Source organism: Meles meles, chromosome 17, assembly GCF_922984935.1.
Source record: "Meles meles chromosome 17, mMelMel3.1 paternal haplotype, whole genome shotgun sequence".
NCBI classification, from domain to species: domain Eukaryota; kingdom Metazoa; phylum Chordata; class Mammalia; order Carnivora; family Mustelidae; genus Meles; species Meles meles.
In genome coordinates, this window is record NC_060082.1 from 29,522,645 (window position 1) to 29,542,515 (window position 19,871).

Below are 19,871 nucleotides of genomic sequence, written 5' to 3' on the forward strand. Positions count from 1 at the left end.
GCTTCAGCGCCCTCCTCCTCCCCGAACCTCCAATCCCGCCTGCCCCCCAGTGAGCGGGTGGACGTGAGCCAAGAGGTCCCTTTAAAGGCTCAAGTCCCGCCCCTACTGCTGCCTTGAGCTTTCGATTGGTGACTGCGGAGCGGGGCGGGGCCCGGCGCGGGCCCGGCGGGGCTGGGGGGCGGGTCCTGGGCCGGGCCGGCCCCCGCCCCCTTTGTTCGCGCTGCGGCGGGAGGTGGCTGCGAGGGTGGGAGGTGTGTGCGCGCGTGTGCCGCGCCGTGGGGAGCGGCGGGTCGCGCCGCGGGCTGTCAGCTAGCTGCGCGCCGCCGCCCGATGGCGCGAGGAGGCGCGCGGGCCAAGCCCCGTGAGGCCTCCCCCGGCCGCGGGTGAGCCCCTCGGCTTGCCGCCCGCTAGCATGTCACCTCCAGCCGCCGCGGCAGACTTCGCCAGCAGTGCCCGCGCCCCCGCCTCCCGCAGCCGCAGCCGCTGCCGCTGCCTGGGGCATCGGCCCCCAGACCCCCGCCCCTGATCCACGCCCAAACCCTAGAGCCGGAGGACCATGGCCGGCCAGGGGGACTGCTGCGTCAAGGTGGCCGTCAGGTAGGGACCGGTGGCGGGGCGGGGGCTGTGCGCGGAGGGGCTCTGGCTTTGTCTCGCGTGGGCGTGTGGCTGGGGGGCCACTCCGGAGCCCGCACCCCGGGAGGAGGGGCCGGCATGGGCCGGGCAGGAGGGCAACGTGCGCTGGACGGGCTGTCGCAGGAGATCGGCGGCCCGCGGGCTGCTGGAAGGTGGCTTTGTTTGGGTGGTAATTTTGGGCCCCTCTTGGGAGCCCTTAATGATCAGAAAATCGAATAAACAAGGAAATCCGGTATTTCACACCCAGCCCTGGCCCAGGCAGGAGCGTCTGTGTGTTTCCTCTTCTCCTCCCCTTGGGGCTGCTGTCTCATATGGGATATTGGGGGGGGGGGGAATTTTCCCTTCATCCACCCCAGTCGTCTAGTTCTGTGCTCTTGGTCCAGCTAGGAAGGCAGCACACCCGCCCTGGTAACCTGTTCTGCAGACAAAGATCGACTGAGAGCAGGGAGGAATGGAAGGGCTGGGGTGGTGCCTTGGCCTTTCATGGGGAGTCAAGGGCTTTTGGAGAGAGTGTTGGCCCTGTCCCAAGAGGACAAGGGGCTAGGGCAGGGAGAAAGCCGCGTATCTGAGGTTCTACCTCTGAGAGGGCAGGAGGGTGTGACACTGATACCCCATCTTCGGGCTCTCAGATAAAATGGAGGTAGGGTGGTGCATGGACTTATCTGGGATTTGCGGTGACATCCTGACAGAATTGAGGTGGGGAGAGGACATGGCTAGGAGGCTTCTATTTGGAGGGGCACACAGAGGTGCGAAGCAGGAAATCGTGCAAAGTTGATCCATACATGTCCTTTGTGTTGGGTGGAGACGCTTACACCACATCACCTCTCCTTGGTTTTGTTTTGGGTTTTCTCTTTCAGAGGGGTCTCTTGCTGGGAGAGTGCCAATCTGAGACTGGTCCCCAAGGCAGGAACGATGGAGAAATACAGCCATCTCTGCCCCAGGCCTATATGTTGGGGGGTGGGGGGATTGCGTTCAGGGCTAGGGTGGGTCTCTGACACCCGTCTCTGGATTCCTTGGGTTGTAGGTGACCCAGATACCAAGCAAGAGTCCATGGAAGTCACTCTAGACAGGGCCAGAGATGACTATGGCAGAGCTTTCCCCTCCTGCCCTAAAGCAGATGCCCCCCCCCCCGCCCCAGGCATCTGGCCTGTCCTCTGGAGCCCAGAGAGGAGGAGAGGATGGCTGATCGCAGCTCAGGCGTCAAGGAAGGGAGACTGACGTGCCTCCCACTCATGCATCAGGCAGCCTCAGCAACACTTGAACACAGCCTTGCTGGCCCTCAGCAGCCTGAGAGACAAAGAGGAGCCTTGCAGGTGCCTGGTGGGCTGGCCGGGGCGGGGCCAGGCTGCAGCTTAGACTGACATTGCAGCAGGATCCTGTGGAGGTCCAGGGAGGGAGGTACAAGTGGTGGGGGGTGGGGGGAGTGAGAAATGTAAATATGACATCTGCAGCAGACTGGGAGAGTCCAAGTGCATCATAAAAAGGAAATGAAGCCCTGGCCCCACTCACTGTGAACCAGGGCTGGGAAGGAAGGGACTTAGGGCGCTTACTCCTCCCATGGGGGCTTTCCTTTAAGCCTCCGTCTTATAGGAGCGAGCCAAACAAAGCCCCCTCTACTACCACCATGGTCAGCGCCCCCCCAGGGTAGACTGGGCCATGGTAAAGTGTGGGAAAGCCCCGTGGAATTGGCACGCTGTGCAGAGCAGTGAGGAGAAGCTGGTGTGGCCTTCCCAGCACCACCAACAGAAGGTTTCTGAGACCCTTTCCAGGGAAGGGATTGTGCCTGCCCACTGCACCCAGTTCTTTGAGGGTGGTGGGTATCATCTCTGCTTCCCACTCAGACTGCTCTAACAGGGTCCGGATGCCCCCACTCCTTGCCTCCAGTTGCTGATCTTGGATGGAGGGGTGGGGAGATTTGAACATCAAAAGATCCAGACTTGAGGGGGCTTCTGGAAGGTGAGGGCCCAGCCCACTTGTCCCCTCCCACTCCAGCCTGAGCGCCTAGCCTGGCACACGCCAGACCTCAATGGGCAGCCGGCCGTGGAAGGCAGACAATGCCTGGACAGAACCCAGTTTCTAATCAAAGAGCTGAGGACAGGACCAGACTAGGGCTGGGGCTGGGACAGGGAACAGATGGTGCTACAGAGGACTGAAGGGAGCACCCGTGCTTTTGGATCCCTGTCGACCCCCCATCCCCACCGCTGGAAGTCACTTGTTCCACCTCAAGGACCGGGTGGCGGGCTGGAGTGGGGTATTGGAGTAGAGCATTGCTGGGAAAGGCCCAGGCTTTGGAATGGCCAAGGGCCCAACACGGTGTCAGGCTCAGCTTTCTGACTTCCTGAAAGTCCTTTCTTACATCTAACTGAAGTGTTCTCTGAGCTCCCATGAGAATAACATGGCGAACCCTGGGTCCAACTCTTGGGAAAAGGAGGCCAGGAATGAGACGGACTTTGTTTGGGGTGTGTGTGTGTGTGTGTGTGTGTGTGTGTGTGTGTGCCTGTGTAAGTGGGGACGTCCTGGTGGGGACTGCTAGACTAGGTGAGAAGTGCCAGCCCAGGGCTCTTGGCCCTATAATCTCCTTGGGAAGAGGATCAAAGCTGGCTGTCTGCAAATCTCCACAGGGCAGGCTGGGGCTGGGGAGAGCCAGGGGAGGAAACTTTCAGAACCTGGGGCTGTGGGATAAAGGGAGAAGGTCTTGGTGTGAGCAGACCGTAAAAGCCCTACCCTAGGCTTCCCTGAAGTCTGGCCCTAAACCCCAGCTAGTTGTCTTTGCACAGAAATTCCCAGGCCAGCCCCTCTCCAGCCTGCCCTGTGATCCCTTTATCCATTAATCCCCTGTAGATAGGGACTCAGCTCCCTGGGCCCAAGTCTGGCCTAGAACCAGCCTCTCTCTACCTGGGGATGGGTGGGAGGTAGGGGGAAGGAGCTTTAGAGGCTGAGTTGTGCCCAGCACCAGGCTGCAACACAGGCCCAACTAATGGGGTGAGAAGGGGAAGGGGTGGCTGTTAAGAAAGGCAAGTTGGCAAAGTGGAAATCGGGGAAGGAAGCCAAGACACATGGTACATTTCTTTAAGACCCTTTCAAGCCCCTAGTTCTGAGCCCCCACCATGAAAGGAGCCTTCCATGGGTGCTCACACCCCTCACATCCCTATTATCTTTGCCTGGTTTCCTTAAGCTTTCTTCCTTTCTTCGGCTGGGGCGGGGAGGTCCCTCTACAGGTCCCACATCCATCCAGGGACACTCCAGAGTTGAGCAGGGGCTGGGAGGTGATGGAGGGGCACCAGCCAGGGACCCAGGGGACAGTGTTAGATCATAGTCCTGCACTCCCTCCTTTGGGCTCTCTGGCTGTGGTTATTTCTGGAGCTTCCAGCTACTTTGAAATCTTGGTCAATGTCTGTCTGCATGTTGAATCCCAAGAACTGGTGTCTTGGGAGAGAGAGACCAGAGAAGACAGAGGGTGGTATATGGGTGCCTTCAGAGTCCCTCCTCTGCTCTGGTAGCCCAAGAGCAGCCAGGGCCGATCAATGCCAACGGTGGCCCATGCTGCCATCTGGGAAACCGAGGCCCAGACGGGACCTCCTGTGCCTGGAGACCCGAGAATCTTAGCAGTGGCCTCCTGCTGCAGAAATAGGGCTTATGTCATCACAAGGAAGTGGAGTGTAGTAACCACAGGCCCCGGAAACCGTCCCCCCTCCACCACCCAGCCAGCCTGCCCGCCTAGCCTGAAGCTGATTGGATCTCCGCTTTTGAAACCCTCGGAGTGGGACTGGGGCGGGGCGGGGGCTGAGGAAGTGGCGGGGGTGACAGGAGCCTGGGGCCCTTACTCTTACAGCTCTGGGGGCAAAGGGCAGGGCTGGGGCCAATGCAGTTCACCCATTGGCTGGGTCATGGCGCTTCCTTTCTGTTTGTCCCGCTGGGCCTCGGATTTACCGGCTGGAGAATGGGAGCAGCTGGTTTGTTCTCGTTTGTTTGTGAAGAGCGGTGGTGTGGATGGAGTAGAAGGGATACAGCCCATAAAGTGTTGGCTCCTGAGGAGTTGATGTGTAAAATGTTTCAAAAGTGAGCCCTGACTTACAGTGTGCCTCAGCGGTGTCTGTCTGGTTTGAGCTACAGTGAGTGAGTGTTAGGTACAGGGAAGAGTTTCCTTCCTTCCTTCCTTCCCTCTCCTCCCCTCCTCTCCCCTCTACTTCTTCCTCCCTCCCTCCCTCCTCTTCCCTCTCCTTCCTTCCTTCCCCACCCCTCCCCTTCTCTCCTTCTTCCCTCCCCTCTGCTCCTTCTTCCCTCCCCTCCCCTCCTTCCTCCCTCCCCTCCCTCCCTCCTTTCCTTCCTTCCTTCCTTCCTTCCTTCCCTACCCTCCTCTCCTCTCCTCTCCACTCCTTCTTCCCTCCCTCCCTCCCTCCCCTCCCATCCCCTTCCTTCCTTCCTTCCTCTTATTTATAGCAGAAAGCATCCCAGGATGGAAAGAAGACTGAACTTGGGGGTCGCTAAGCACTGTGACTTCTTGAACACTTGCCCTGTACCAGGCAGCATGTCTACACTGCCCTGCTCCACCCCACCCTACCCCACTGGAGCCCCACCAGCTAACTGATGTTGTTCCCATTGTATGGATGAGCAAAACTCCCAGCCAGTAAACGGAGGAGTTTGGATCAGAACCCAGGGCACTCTCCCTCCAGGCACATGCTCCTCAGACTGCTCCTCAACCCCCTCCCACTAAGGCTTTAATTAGCCCTTTGCTGTGAGTCTCTTTGCCTCAGTTTCTCTGTATGCCACACTGCACTGGTTGCTGTAATGGCAATGTAGGAAAAGTACTTAGGAAGGCGTCCAGTGCTCTGCAGTGGGGGAACATGTCTGAATTTCCTTTTCTGGGATTGCTTAGCATGGAGCTGCCTGTCCCCTCTCAGCCATGCTGTTCGCTCTTATGTTTGGGGAACTTCTCCCTTGCCACTGGGTAGAAGTCCGCCTGTTCTCTCTTTCCTTAGCTCCATGCTGCTGTCCCTGGAATTGATTTTCCTGCCTGAGTCCCGTCTTGCCACTCTCCAGGAAAGGAAATTCTGGGGGCAACCCAGTCTCCTCTTGCTATCCCTACAAGCTCCCACACCAGTCACAGGGCAGAGCCCTGGGTGTTCTGGGTCTCCTCGCCTCTCATTTTGCCCTCTAGACATGGCTGCCCGTTGGGGAAAGCTGGAGGGGTACTGAGAGGCTGCTGGGCTGGGGAGAAGAGGATACTACCACGCCCTGGGAGGGGAGCCAGGCTGGGGCTGGTCGGCCTCGGCTCCAGAGAGCTACCCTTCCATCCCTATGGGCTGGGGGTGGTGGAGATCTGTGGGGAGGGGCTGTGAAGCCCCATGGCGGGTGGGGGACCTGTGGGTGGCAGTGTCCTGAGCCCTGAAATACTCCCTCTTTACCTCTGGCTGCTCTGGGTGTGGAAGGGAGGCAGTGAGTGGTCCCCTGGCCCCAGATACCTGAGTCCCTATCCCTCCGCCTGTGCGGTGGAAGTCCATGATCAGAGCAGTGGTGGAGGTCACTTGTCATCTCTCTAGGCTGGCTGGTCCTGCCTGACCCTGGAGTTAAGGTGCCTTGAGAGCCTGGGAGTGGGCACTGAGGACCAAGGACCAGGGCCAGAGTGCTGGGGGAGAGGCTCGCCACCCTCCCTAGCCAGCTGCTTGGAGGCCAGCCGCCTGTTGCTCTGCATTCCTCAGCAGGGGAGCGTCCCCAGGGCCCGTTCCCACTGAGCTGTCCTCCACATGAAGCACATGCCACCACAGCTCTGGGCTCTGGGCGCTCCCTGCTCAGCCCCCACTCTGCAGTCTCCACTCTCCTGGGAGGTCATGGGAAACCCCTGCCAGATGCCCTGAGAAGGGAGTGGGACCGGAGAGCCAAGCCGGAACGCAGCTGAGCCAAGCTTCCCTGAGCCATGCTCACCCCTCTCCCCGGGCCCCTGCAGCCCAGGAGTCAGACCCACAGGAGTCAGACCAGTGGCTCAGGCAGCTCCTGGCTACTGCTCACAGCAGGGCCGGCCTGTCTCTCCAGTGTAGATTGGGGCCTGGCCCCCTCCCTCAGCTTCTCCTAGCTCTGCTCCCCAGCCTCTGACCCCTCACCCTACTCTGCTGGGCCTGCTTCCTCACTGTGCCTGTTTCAGCCTCTCAGGGGGTGTCGTGGGGCACAGCTGAGATCGTGATAGCCTAGGGGCCATGAAGAAGACTCTACCCCAGGTTCCCTTCCCTGGCGGACTGCCTGTCCCTGGTTGTGACGCAGAAGCTAGTGGCCACGACTTGGATAAACTGAACGAGAAGGTCAAGGACATCTGAGGAAGGAGTGGGGGCTGAACCCCAGGTGCCCTGTATCGACACCCCAAGGCATTGTCTTGGAGTGTCCACACCCTCGCCCTGTGCACTTAAGAACGTGTTTGGGGGCAGAAGTCAAGCACAGGGGGTTGACAGATCCATTTCACCAGATCTGCTAGGGCCTCATAAGCCCATGCTTTCCAACCCCGCAATACAAAGCCTCCTTGTTTGGGGGTCTTTTCCCTGAGGGCAGTCTCAGGAGGACTGTGCTGGGGGGAGTGTCTTAGAGGCCAGGAGAAGGTCCAGTGACAGGATGACAAGACCCTCTGGCTACCCCAGGGCTCTGGTGTCTCCCCACTGTACCCCTGCAACTAAAAGAGCCAGCGCCCCACACTGGGTCTCCCCACTAGAGAGGAGTAGCTTCTCTGGGAAGATGCCTTCTCTGGGCTAAGTCAGCTAAAAGGCCCCGGGTGTCTGGGAGCCAGACTCCCCTGAGAGAGCCGGGATTTTGCTTCCAGCCGCCTTCCCCAGAGCTGGCAGGCTGCCAGTTGGGAGGAGGAGGAGAGGATGCTCATTAGAGTGGGGGTGTAGACGCCCTCTTTCTGCTGCTGGGGAGAGTTGCCTTTCTCTGGCAGGCAAGCAGCCTCCTGGGCTCTTGGCTCCATGCTTCTCCATGCTCTGGGGCTCCGCTCTCAATTCTACAAAACGGGGGAAATGCTTTCCCAACAGAGTGCTCGTGGCGCTGCTGGCAGCTGTCAGTAGGATCAGCACAGGGATTCTCCGAGGGGATCATTTTTCCCCAGTGCAATGTTCCTCCTGCCCTGGTGCCGGGGTGCTCAGCGGAGGCAGCCGGATTAGGCAGGAGCAGGCTGGGCTTGCATTTCATTTCCACCATTACAAATGGCGAATGGCGTGACTCTGGGCTGGTGAAATTTCACCTTTCCCAGCCTCGGTAAAATGAGGTGAATGTCCCTTGCTCCCCCGGGCTGTCATAACCCATTACATGTGTTCCTGTATGCAAATGAGCTTGACACATAGGTTCTCAAAATGTGTTTGATGTTGTCCTGATCAGGGGTGGAAAAGCACAGAAGAAGCAAGAATGGTATCGGTGACTATGATTTCTCAGGAAAAAGATTCCCAAGAATCCCAGGCTCCCCTTGCCCCCAGCTTAGTGAGCTTTGCAGGCAGGAAGTTCTTTTTGCTGGCTTATCTAAATCCCTCCTGCTGTAGCTGAGTTCCCCTTTGATCTGTCACTGATGAGGAAGAGCTGGTCCCTGGCAGGTCACAGCGAGGCTCAGTGACTCAGTGTGCCAGGCGAACTGGAGGTCACGGCGCTCCTGTTTCTGTCCCCTGCTCCTCTGCCCACCCCCACTTGCGCACAACAACTCAGCTCCAGTCGAGCCTGGGGGGCTGGAGCCAGGCAAACCACCTGGGGTTGGGCAGAAGGAAGGTCATGGAATCTGGCCAACCTCAGGCTTGGGGGCAGTGCACTTAGGGACCAGGGAGGGGATGAACTTCCTCATTTCTCTGTTTCTCCTTGGGGCCATTACACTAGCCTGTGGGGGCTCCTTTTCAGAATTCCAGGAAGGTATCAAGGGTCCTGTAGGAGAAAAGGGCAGAGAGGCTTCTACCCACCCACCCCCCACCCCAAAGGTTATGGTGGTTTTGGCCATTGGAGGGATGATTCCAGCCTAAGTCCCTGGTTCTTCTCAAAGCCTTTGAGGGAGAGCCTGGTAAGAGGTTGTCTCCCAGCCTGGAAGTCCCCAGAGTGCAGATTACTCACAAGTGGGCAGCTGTGCGTGCTTGTGCTCTCCAGCTCTCCCGGATTGAATTTTTAGGGCTGATGGCTAGTAGAGGTGGTCTTCCTAGAAGACCTTCTTATTTATTACCTATGTGACCTTGAGCCCAGTTAATTGCCTCTGAACTCTCCTTTGTAAACTAGGAACAAAAACACCCCCACTAGAATGAAATGATTTGTGTAATGATGCAGCGTGCAAAGCTTCGTAGAGTCTAGCAAAAAGGCAGTCTTGTTCTGTATGCGTGGGAACTTACTAACCCGGGAAGTTGAGTAAGCAGAGATGTAAAGGGGTTCCAGGTGCTAGCAAAGAAAGGCGTCAGGAATCACAGACCTCTGGAACAGTTCTTGGGTATAATGGTACCATTATTTTAATATCACAGCTTGTGACCTCTCAGTGACAAAACTCTTCGAAGAGGAAAGGCCTGGGGTTGCACTCTTAGAGCTCCGGGAGCTCCTAACTAACTGGGGGGCAACTGAGGGGCCCCGGGAGGGGCCCTAGCCGGCTGATTGGGTGGGATTAACTTCACCTCAGACGCTGAACCAACCCTTAGGAGCCCAAGGTCATTGAGTAGAGCCTTCGGGGGTAGTGATTGGCTGGCTTTCTGTGACGTCACTGACGAGGGGGTGGGGGTGAGGGAGCTAGCCCCATCCTCCTCCGTCCCCTGCCCTCCACTCCCCACAGGCGCGGGTAGGGTTTGGGGCTCTGGGCACGTTACCCTCGCAGAGGGAGTTGTTCTCCTTGGCAGACCTTCAGCGTCCCGCAGGGCCTGCCTCCTCCCGGTCTGTTCTGTCCTCCCCTTCCGCCCCGTCCTCCTGGCTCCCCAAAGAGCGGTGGAAGCGCTGAGCTCAGCTCTTCCCGCAGCGCCCGGCTCGGGTTCTCGGCCTTTGTCCCGCCGCCGCCGGGGCACCGACGGGTGGGGGGCCGGGCCCGAGCCTCCTGCGTGTCCCTCGCCCGGGTGCCCGCTTCTCCGGCGGTGGGGGAGGGATAGGAAAATACCCACATCACACCAGCTCCCGCTCAATTGTGGGCAGAGGAAGCTCAGCGGCCACGCGCCCGTGCCAGATCCTGCCTCTGAAAAGCCCAGGGCCCTTTCTCCTCGCTCTCGCGCCGGCTCCCACCGCCGCTCGGGCTGCGGGTTGCCAAGTGGCAAATAGACCGGGCTCTGTTCAGGGAGATTCCGGGAGCCTTTCTGCGCGGGGTTGGCCGGCCCGCCTCCTTCGCTCCCGGCCCGAAGAGACGGAGGGTGGCTTTGCAGGCGGAGGGTGGCTTTGCAGGCATGAGGCTTGGGGTGAGATTCTGGAGGTCCCTGAACAGAAATGATACTGAATGTGTGGTCGAGCTGGCCCGTGGGGCCATAGTTTGACGATTTGAGTTTTTCCGATATTGCATTAAATTATAATTTATCTTGATTACTGAGTTTCTTCGTACCCCGTGAAGTTTTGTACCTGTGGCAAAAACCTCACCTCGTCGTAGTCCTGGGTCTGGTCCATGGCTCCTGGGGTCTGTGGTTTATTTGCAAGACCCTAGAAACTGGTTTCCAACCCTGACCGCCCCTGCCCCCCCCACCCCCACCCCTGCCATGCCCTGCCATCCTGCCCTAAGGAGAAGCAACCACCTTCCCCGTATCCCCTTATCTGGGATGGAGTTGGGCTGGCTGAGGCCTCTGCTACTTTGAGGGCAGCCCACAGGGATGACCTCACCCAGGATGGGGCCAGGAGAGGAAGCTGCTGGAGGGGAAGGTGATGGAATTCTTAGAAAGTTAAAACTGTGAAGAGATCATCCAGAGGACTGAGGAGGATGCAGCAGCTCCTCAGCAAGAAGAGTTGGGGGCAGAGGCTTGTCCAGGACCCTGGACTCGATCTCCCAGTCCTCTGGTCTCCTACCTGTGGAGTGTGGGTTTGAATGATCTGCTGGGCAGGGTGTGGTGTAGTGAGCCCGAGGGCACACTGTCTGCCCCTGCTGTCTGGCAAACCCTGAGCAGATAGAGCAGGATTCCTTCCAGAGTGCCTCCCTGACTCTGGCAGTGGTTCTGTGGGAGGAAGCTTATCTGTGGATGTGGGGATGGAGAGTGTCCCGGGCGGGAGATAGCGGGAGAAGCAGAAGAGCCTGTAGGTTTCATAGGCAGACCAGGAATGGATGCCCACCTTCACCGTATTTACCCTGTGTGTGTGACTTTAACCACTTCAAGCCTCAACTTTCCTCTCTGAAAAATGGGCATCGAAAGCCCTAGCTCACTGCTAACTTAACTCACTTAAGTGAGTTAGTCTATGGCAGGTGCCTGGCCCAGCTAGCCCATGGAAAGCACACATAAAATATTAATTCTCTTTTTCTTCCACGTCCAGTAACCTCCAGTTACTCATTCAAGTCCCATTCCTGGGACTAACACTCTCCCTCATCCAGGTCAGTTGCTTTGGGAATTAGTGACTCTTAGCTGAGCCCATGTCCTCTGTCTCCCAGTGGGTACCCTTCTCTCTGAGTAAGCACCCTGGTGCTTCGTGTGGGCCAGCGTGGGGTGGGGGGCTGGCTCTCTCTGCCCACAGAGGACCCCCGCCACAAGATGTGCTGGGCCTCACGCCCCAGGATGAGGGCCCCGGGGTGAATGCTTGACTGACTGCACAATTCCCGGACCCTAAAGCCCTGGAGCCCCTCTTCTCCATCCTCCTTCCCAGACTGCTCGTCTCCCGCTCTCTTGCTCCCAGCAGGTGGGCTCCCCCGTGTTCTTGGGGCTGGCTGTTGCAGGAGAAGCAGCCCCTCTCACGGACGGACTCTGCCAGGCAGGGCTGCTGCTCCCCCTCCCCTGCTCCCACTGTCTCCAGGGATCTTGATTTGATTTCCTCCAATCACCAGCACTGCCATCTGCCTGGGGTAATTAAATGGTATTTGAATTGGATCCAGAAATCCTATCACAAGCAGCCCACATGGTAGGGAGGGTGTCTTCCGGAGTTGGTGCTGGCCGGCAATGCTGGAAGCTCTTCAGAGCCTTCCCTGGCCAGACCCTTGGTTCACCTGGGAGCACCTGGACGCCCTGGGCAGTGAGTATTTGGTCCTGGGTCCCGGAGGCCCCGGGGGCAGAGCCAGCTCCGAGGACCAGAGCTCCAGCTTCCTACCTGGTGCCTTGTGTGCAGGGCCATGCCCCCCTCTGGAGTTGCTGCCTGCTGTCTCCCTGTGTCTGTGAGCCGTTCTGTCCCCCAGGTCCCCTGAGCCCTGCCCTTACTGACACAGTAGCATAGAAACAGCAGAGAGGTCGCGCACACATGCTGTTCAAGCCCCACTCTGCCCCTTACCGTCTATGACTGGCTGGGCACTGTCTCGTTTCCTCCCCTACGAAGCGGGATCGTAGTATTCACCACAGGTGTTCTCTTGAGGATCAAGAGTTAGTATATGTCAGCGCTTAGACACCCCGGGTATGTAGTGAGTGCGAATTTGTGTCAGTTACCACTATTAGAGGTCGAGGTAGGAGAACTCCTGGCCCAGACCCCTTACCGGTGAGTCAAGTTTCTGGTCTGTAGGTTCTAGAGAGGATGAACAAGAATCAGCTGCTCCCTTCCCAGTCAGAAACCAGTTCAAGGGGACACCGAGAGGCTGCGTTCTAATTTCAACTTGATCCAGAACAGCTGGATAGCGTGGATGAAGGTGGTGACCCTCCATTCCTGTCAGTCTCAATGAAGGAGAGCCACTGACCTGTGAGGACACTTTGACACCTAAGGGAAAACACTTGCGAAGAAAACCCAGACTACCATCTACAGTGTGGACTTGGCCTGGTGCAGCCAATTCCCCCCACATGCTCCCCTGGGACTTACCCCCCTCCTCAGTCCCCTTTGGCCTTCTCGCAGCAAAGTGCAGGCAACAGCCTGAGGGGAGCACCTCTCCTGGCCTGAAGCTCTGAGTGGGCCTTGGGGACTGGGGCAGCCCCAGACAGGGACAGGATGGCGACTTGGTGGCCCTTGCTCTGTGGCAAGGTCCCCCTCGGCCCTGGATGCATGCTGGCCTGGCCCTCTCACTCTTTTCTTCTCTTGGTAAATGTTGGCTTTTGGGAAAGGGAGCCTGACAAGCAGCTCATTGTGAGAGCCTGGCTGATAGGGCTGGCCTAGTTGCCTCCCCCGCCCCCCACTTTTACTTTAGGCATTTGGGAAGTGCTTTTCTGCCTGTCCCTACAGCGCATGCTCACTGGCTCACACTTGGTTGCCATGGGGACCTTGGCATGGCAATGGCTGCTTAGAAGAGGGAGAAGAGGTGGCTGGATGGAGATAGCCCTATCTATGGCCGGCTCACACTCAGCCCTGGTGCCACTTTCCTTCCTCTTGTAAGGGACCCCTCCAGGAGCTGGGGTTGGGCCCCTCCCGTGGCCGACCTTGTGTCCCTTGTCAGGGTCCCCGCCCTTCTCAGCTGACCTTTGGCTTGACCTGGTCTGGCCCCCTTGGCTCCTGGAATGTTCTACCACGCTCTGGCATCTGACAGTGGGCTCCGCAGCTGGAGGACTCTTGCTGCCCCTGTAGGCCTTGGCAGAAGCTGTGGTCTGCTCTTTAATTCAGTACTGGGGGGCAGCCAGGCCTATCCCTCCTGACCCCACCCTGGTGTTGAGCCTTACCTCCCAGAAGGGGGCAAGCTGTCTTCTCTTCCTGATCTTTGGGACACTGATTTCTAGGGCTCTCCATTCAATCAGGTGTGTGGGGCGCTCTGATGTCAGACAGGGGGGTGGTTTCTGTCACGCCCCCGGTACAATCTTGGGCAAGTCACTTAAACCCTGTCAGCCTCCATTCTCTCACCTGTAAAACTGGGCAAATAATATGTACCTCACAGATTTATAGTGGAGAATACATGAATTCCTTTACATAAAATACTTTTAACCCGGATACCCCGTACTTAGAGCACTTGAAAAATGTTGGCAACTTAGTAAATGTTTGGGTGGAGTAGATATTAGTCTTACTCTTATTATTATTGTATTGTTGCAAAAGTTGCCTTTGTCCTCTGGGGAGGCTCCTAAGCTTCCTTCCTTCTCTCCAGCTTGTGGGGGCTGGAGGGGGCCTGGGGAAGTGGAAGCTTGGCAGGCAGCGTGAGGTGGAGGGCTGCAGCGGTCCCCGGCTGGCCGGGTCTGACCCAGGGCTCTCCCCTTCGCCGGGCAGGATTCGGCCCCAGCTGTCAAAGGAGAAGATTGAGGGCTGTCACATCTGTACCTCTGTCACCCCCGGGGAGCCCCAGGTCCTTCTGGGGAAGGACAAGGCCTTCACCTATGACTTTGTCTTCGACCTGGACACCTGGCAGGAACAGATCTATTCGACCTGTGTGAGCAAGCTCATCGAGGGCTGCTTCGAGGGCTACAATGCCACAGTGCTGGCCTATGGGCAGGTAAGCCGCCTCCGCTCCCACAGGGGGCCCCTCCAACCCTTGTCTCCCCAGCTGCTGGGAGAGAGCGCCCCATCCCCTTTCAGACCAGCTGAGATGGAGCTGCGGTTCTGTCTGTTGTCCCAACGTGTGTCATGCTACTAGTTATTGGAGGAAGGCTGTCCCTCCCAGGAGACTCCCCCAGGGTGTGGCTTTGGGACCAGAAGGGGTGGGTGACCTTGGAGGGGAGGTACATGGTAAGGGAAGTCCTCCCAACCTGGAGTCCCGGGCTTGCTGGTGGGCCCCCCCACCCCCGAGGGTACTGACCCCCTCCTTCCATCCTTGCCGATGCAGACCGGGGCCGGGAAGACATACACGATGGGCACCGGCTTCGACACGGTGACATCGGAGGAGGAGCAAGGCATCATTCCAAGGGCCATAGCACACCTCTTTGGGGGCATTGCTGAGCGCAAGCGGCGGGCACAGGAGCAGGGTGTGGCCGGGCCTGAGTTCAAAGTCAGCGCTCAGTTCCTGGAGGTACTGTGGCCTTGTGGTGGGGGCAGGAGGGAGATTTGGGGGACAGCAAGACCATGGAGGCTGGGCTTACCCCCAGGACAGTGGAATGAGCCTAGGAGAACCCCAGCAACTCCAGCTGCTGAGTATCCTGCCGCTGGAAATACCCAAGCAAGGGCTAGAAGACCTCTGGGTGGGACACTCTGAGGAGGCTTGCTGTGTCAGAGGGGGCTTGAGTTACAGAGAACCGTCAAGATCTCTTCAAACCCTGACTGACTGTCAGCTCTGACACTTATTAGCTGTCCTCAGGCCCCACTGCACGGTGGCTGTAATTATCTATTTCCTTACAGGTGTTGTGAGAATGGCACAGAAGCACGTGCCTGGCACACAGTGAGAACTCTGGTTCCTGCCCATCCTTCTGGCCTCGGCCAGTTTGCCTCAGAGCAGCCTGCCCTACCCCTTTCTGGCTGAGGTCCTTACTGACCCTCAGAGTCTTCTCTGACCTCAGGGTAGGGAGGTCCTCCAGAAAGCAACTGGTCCTGCCTCTCTCTGGGAGAGTGTCTTTGTGCCAAGGCCAGGCTTTTGACGTCTGTGGACTTTGGGGGTAGAGGAAGGAGTCTTTGGCCTATCCCAAGGCCTCTCAAAAAGGTCTCTAAGAAAGCAGGTTTTCCTGGCTACTTCTCATGAGTGCCTGACTTGACCAGGCTCCTCCTTTAGGACACTTGAACCAGGTGTTTCAGTTCTCAGCATCTGAAACCCCAACCCAGTGACTCCCCTGGTTCTGGGCCATTTGCTGGGGATGGGACTGTCCTGAGCTCTGACTGTATGCAGGGTGTCTCTGAGGGAGAGGTGTGTCTCCAGCCGTCTCTAGGGTTTCCATGGCCCACCCTGCCCACTGCCCCACTATGACTCCTTCCTGGGCACTCAGAGTGGCTTCTTTCCCCTTAGGAGACCCTATATTTCTTCAGACTGGAGAGTTTTTCCTTGCCCTCCTGGACTTTTGCTTCTGACAAAGTGACTTCCTTTGTGTGTGTTTGTGTGTTTGTGTGCGCGCGTGCGTGCGTGCATGTGTCCTACTGCTGTGTATCTCTGTAAACTTTTCCATCCCTTTGTTTTCTTCTTTTCTCTGTTGCCATGGGGATCCCCAAAAAGTAGGGCAGTGCCTAGAAAACTCACGCCGAAGGGTGAATCACAAGGGGTTAAATGATGCCCGTGCGTCTGTCTCAACAGACAGACAGACACCATGGCACCCACATCTGCACCAGTCCCTTCCGTTTCCCCTTCCCCTTCCGGTGGAGTATTTCTGTCCCTTTGAGGCATCAAAGTCTCGGATGTCGGATGTCGGAGGGCTGCAGCCAGCCCCTCCCCCACAGGATTCTGCTGGCCACTGACCAAGCTGCCCTGTCCCTTTTCCCCACTCCCCAGCCTCTGCTCTCTGCCTGGGGAGTGTCCCAGCCCTTCAGCAGGTGAAGCTGTCTCTGCCGGTGATTCCACACAGGAATCTCCAAGGCTGAGGCCATGTGAAATAAGGTGACTACTCCTAGCCAAGCCACCCCCACTCCCATCCAACTAATCTCTCCAGACTTTCCCCAGGATACCAGGCCCCAGCGGCATGCTCTCAGTGCCCATGTTGCTCCCCTACTGGGAGATTGTCCTCACCTCAACCCCCGGGGACCATCAGGATCAAGACGTGGTCTCTACTGAGCTCAGCTTGTCCCCTCCCTCATCCAAAACTATGTCCCCACTCCCTTTCCCAGCCTAGCAACAAACATAATAGAGTCTGCCTGATTTATGGTCCGATCTTCCTCATCTACATCTAGGATCTGAGTCCCCTTGCCCCTTTAGGTCCTTCGTCCCCTGACAAGACCGAAAGCTGTTGAATGCTGGTTCTTTGGGGAGGGAGTGGAAACATAACCTCACTATAGTTCCGCCCAGGACCCAGCTGCCCCACAAGGGGACCAGGGTCTGCAAGTTCGTTTCCCAGAGCCTCAGTTTCCACATCCGCAAAACAGAGCTGGTTTATAAACCTGGGAAAGCCCCCTTGGAGCCCTGCGCCACGTGCTACGTGCACCCAGCAGCCGTTTTCGCCCCTCCACAGCTCTACAATGAGGAGATCCTTGACCTGTTTGACAGCACCCGTGACCCTGATGCCCGCCACCGCAGGTCCAACATCAAGATTCACGAGGATGGGAATGGTGGCATCTACACCACGGGTGTCACTTCCCGCCTCATCAGCTCCCAGGAGGAGGTGAGCACCCACCGGAGGTCCAGGCCAGGCAGGGCCCAGGTCCAAGACGCAGCTCATGCCCTCGCTTGTGTCCCCTTCCGCAGCTGATCCAGTGCCTAAAGCAGGGGGCCCTGTCCCGCACCACGGCCAGCACCCAGATGAACGTGCAGAGCTCCCGCTCACACGCCATCTTCACCATCCATGTGTGCCAGATGCGCGTGTGCACCCAGCCGGACCCCGTAAGGAGCCCTTGGAGGCTCGGGAGCTGCTGTAGTGGTGGGGGGACTTCTCGGAGCGGGGCAAGAAGAGGAGGGGGCCGTGGATCCAAAGCTAGCAAATCGGGGGTTGGGGTTTGCTTCGGCCCCTTGTGGATTTTTCTTTCTCTTGTTTCTTAAGCCTCAGTCCTTCAACCTGTACAATGGGATAACCATACCGCTATGGTTGTGAGGCTTGCATGAGCATCGGGCATGTGCAAGCACTGTGCACACTGTCAGATGCTGTCATGTGCCGGGGAGGGGGCGGGGCAGCCTGCCTTCCCAGCCCCGAATCCCCCCAGACGGCATTCCTGAGGGACCAGGACTGCGAGCAGAGGAGCCGCAAGGCCAAGTGAGGGCCAAGTACATCAGCTGCCAACTTCTGCTGCAGGTGAACGAGGTGGTGACCGGGCTTCCTGAGGGCAATGCTCCCACCAGTGAGTATGAGACTCTCACTGCTAAGTTTCACTTTGTGGATCTGGCCGGCTCAGAGCGGCTGAAGAGGACGGGGGCCACCGGCGAGCGGGCCAAGGAGGGCATCTCCATCAACTGTGGCCTGGTAGGCACTCGGCAGGTCACCAGCCCTGGCGGCCTGCACAGCTCAAACCCTTTCCAGACCCTCCAGGCCCACGGCTGCCCTGTCCTCCCTGTGCCTCTTGCTGGCTGCTGGTCAGGGCACCCATATGTCCCTATTGTTAGGCATTTGGTCCTCTGTCCTCCCCCTTGCCCCCAACCTCTTGACTTCTCAAACCATCACATCTGCACATAAACCCTCTCAGGGAGCTTGAGAGCTGCTGAGTCATCGAGGCAGGTACAGATGGCTCGGGGGCTGTCCTGTGTCCACTCTCCCTGTCCCTGCATGTCTCTCAAGTGCCAGGGTCTGTCTCCCACAGCTGGCCTTGGGCAACGTGATCAGCGCCTTGGGGGACCAGAGCAAGAAGGTGGTACACGTGCCATACAGAGACTCGAAGCTCACTCGGCTCCTCCAGGACTCGCTGGGGGGAAACAGGTACCCTACAGCCAACATCCAGGGAAGGGGCGGGGGAGGCGGGACCCTGCTGGAAAATCCTGATGAGGGCCTGGTGGAAGAGGAGGCCATCCTACTGCAGGCTATGGGCTTGGGAGACAGGAGCCTTGAGATGCCGTATGACCTTTGGCTAGTATGGTCAGACTCAGTTTCCCTGTCTGCATAGCAGGGAGAGATAGTCTTGAAGTGATAGACCCCAAATGGGGTAATGGGTGGAAGCCACTAAGAAAATACAGAGTTGTGACCAGCAGGGACGTATCACACTGCTGGCTGCCTTCACTATGGGTTACCGCGGTTGGAAGGAGCCCGGTGGCCAGGTGGTCCAGAGTCCCATGTCCCAGGTGCTTGCCCTGGTGAAAGCCCAGGTCCTTAGGGCATTAAGGCAGTATGGGAATGGGTTGGGAGCAGGAGCTGTACCCTGGAGCGATGCTTCTGGGGGCTGGGCTGAGCCCCTCGCACCTCATTCTCCTACCGCACCCCTCCAGCCAGACCATCATGATTGCCTGTGTGAGCCCCTCAGACCGGGACTTCATGGAGACGCTCAACACACTCAAGTATGCCAACCGGGCCCGCAACATCAAGAACAAGGTGGTGGTGAACCAGGACAAGACCAGCCAACAGATCAGCGCCCTGCGGGCCGAGATCGCTCGCCTGCAGATGGAGCTGATGGAGTATAAGGCGGTGAGCACGGTCCCAGGCACGGTGGACCCCCGTTCTTCGGCGCCCCCTGACTTCCTCCCCCTCCCCTCCTCCCATTCGCTGCTTCCTGCATATTGGCTGTGTGTCGGCCATGATGGGGGGCTCACCTGAGTGAGTTGAGCACAGTCAGAGCCCCCAGGGTTTTAGCACCCTAAGAGAAAGGAGGGTACTCAGCTGTTCCTTAGCTCTGATGCAGAGGACAAATGCCCTGCCTGGTGTTTTCATGTCCGCTGAGTATGCTGCGTTGGACCAGTTGAGATGCTTAGGCTGGGGTGAAGAATCAGAATAATCAATGGGGACCACATTATCGTCCAGTGTGTCTGGGGGCAGGGCAGAGGAGAGAGCTGGCCCTCTTCACTCAGGTGCTCAGCCAGGGGAGACCTCACAAAGGAGGGGGCCTTTTATATAGATTTTGAAAAATGAATGAGATAGCATCAAAAGCAAGTGGGGCAGGAATTCTAGGGTGCAAACACCCCATGCGCCTGGAAACAAAGATGGGAAAAACAGGTGCTTCTGGCGAAGTGTCTAATTCCATATGGCTTGGGCAGGAGTCAATGGCTGCTGGTCACCCAGGGTATGAATCTGGTACACAAACGGGTTTTGGTTTGGCTTGCCCTTTGTTTTAGAAGAATGCAACTTAGTTGCCTGCCTTTCTAAAAATCAAGGAATTTCAGTTTTCCCTGAAAAATGTGAAGACCTAACAACATATAGTACTACGCTGGCTGGAGTGGCATAGTTGCTGACCCTTTGAGACTGAGTCTGTGACTCTGTTAGCTCCAGTCCCCACCACTCCCTGTTGTCTTGTACTCAGACTCATTTATGCCAATTGTCAGGACCCCTTAGGGTTTTGGCCCTTGGGTTAACACTTATGGTGATGTGAAGGTAGGTGGTGGAAAGGTAAGTCAAGGTAAGATTGGGGGTGGGGGGCGCTGGAATGGCTGCTGATAGAATTTGGAGTTCCTGGTTGTCAGGGAGAGCCCTGGGAGACAGGAGCTGTGTTTTAGGAGACGTGGGTTTGGGAGGCAGGGAGTTGGCGGTGCTGTCAGGAGCATCATCAACCTTCCCCACCCTTTGAGCTCTGGCCCCTGACTGCTCCCTGCCTGCCCTGCCCCT

At 57.8% G+C, this 19,871-nt stretch overlaps 1 protein-coding gene across 4 annotated transcripts in view; it reads left to right on the forward strand.

Moving 5' to 3' along the window:
- Positions 1–232: 232 nt before the first annotated feature.
- KIF21B (kinesin family member 21B) overlaps positions 233–19,871 on the forward strand; it is a 47,732-nt gene continuing 28,093 nt past the window's right edge. For all 4 annotated transcript variants that reach the window (XR_006815555.1, XR_006815556.1, XM_045982756.1 and 1 more), the window contains exons 1-8: positions 233–597; positions 13,840–14,062; positions 14,393–14,575; positions 16,650–16,799; positions 16,883–17,017; positions 17,424–17,591; positions 17,926–18,041; positions 18,545–18,740. Coding sequence is in view for 2 of the 4 variants with exons in the window: in XM_045982756.1 (XP_045838712.1) it covers positions 557–597; positions 13,840–14,062; positions 14,393–14,575; positions 16,650–16,799; positions 16,883–17,017; positions 17,424–17,591; positions 17,926–18,041; positions 18,545–18,740 (1,212 nt within the window). In the remaining 2 variants the exon portion in view is untranslated. The remainder of the gene's footprint in view (positions 598–13,839; positions 14,063–14,392; positions 14,576–16,649; positions 16,800–16,882; positions 17,018–17,423; positions 17,592–17,925; positions 18,042–18,544; positions 18,741–19,871) is intronic.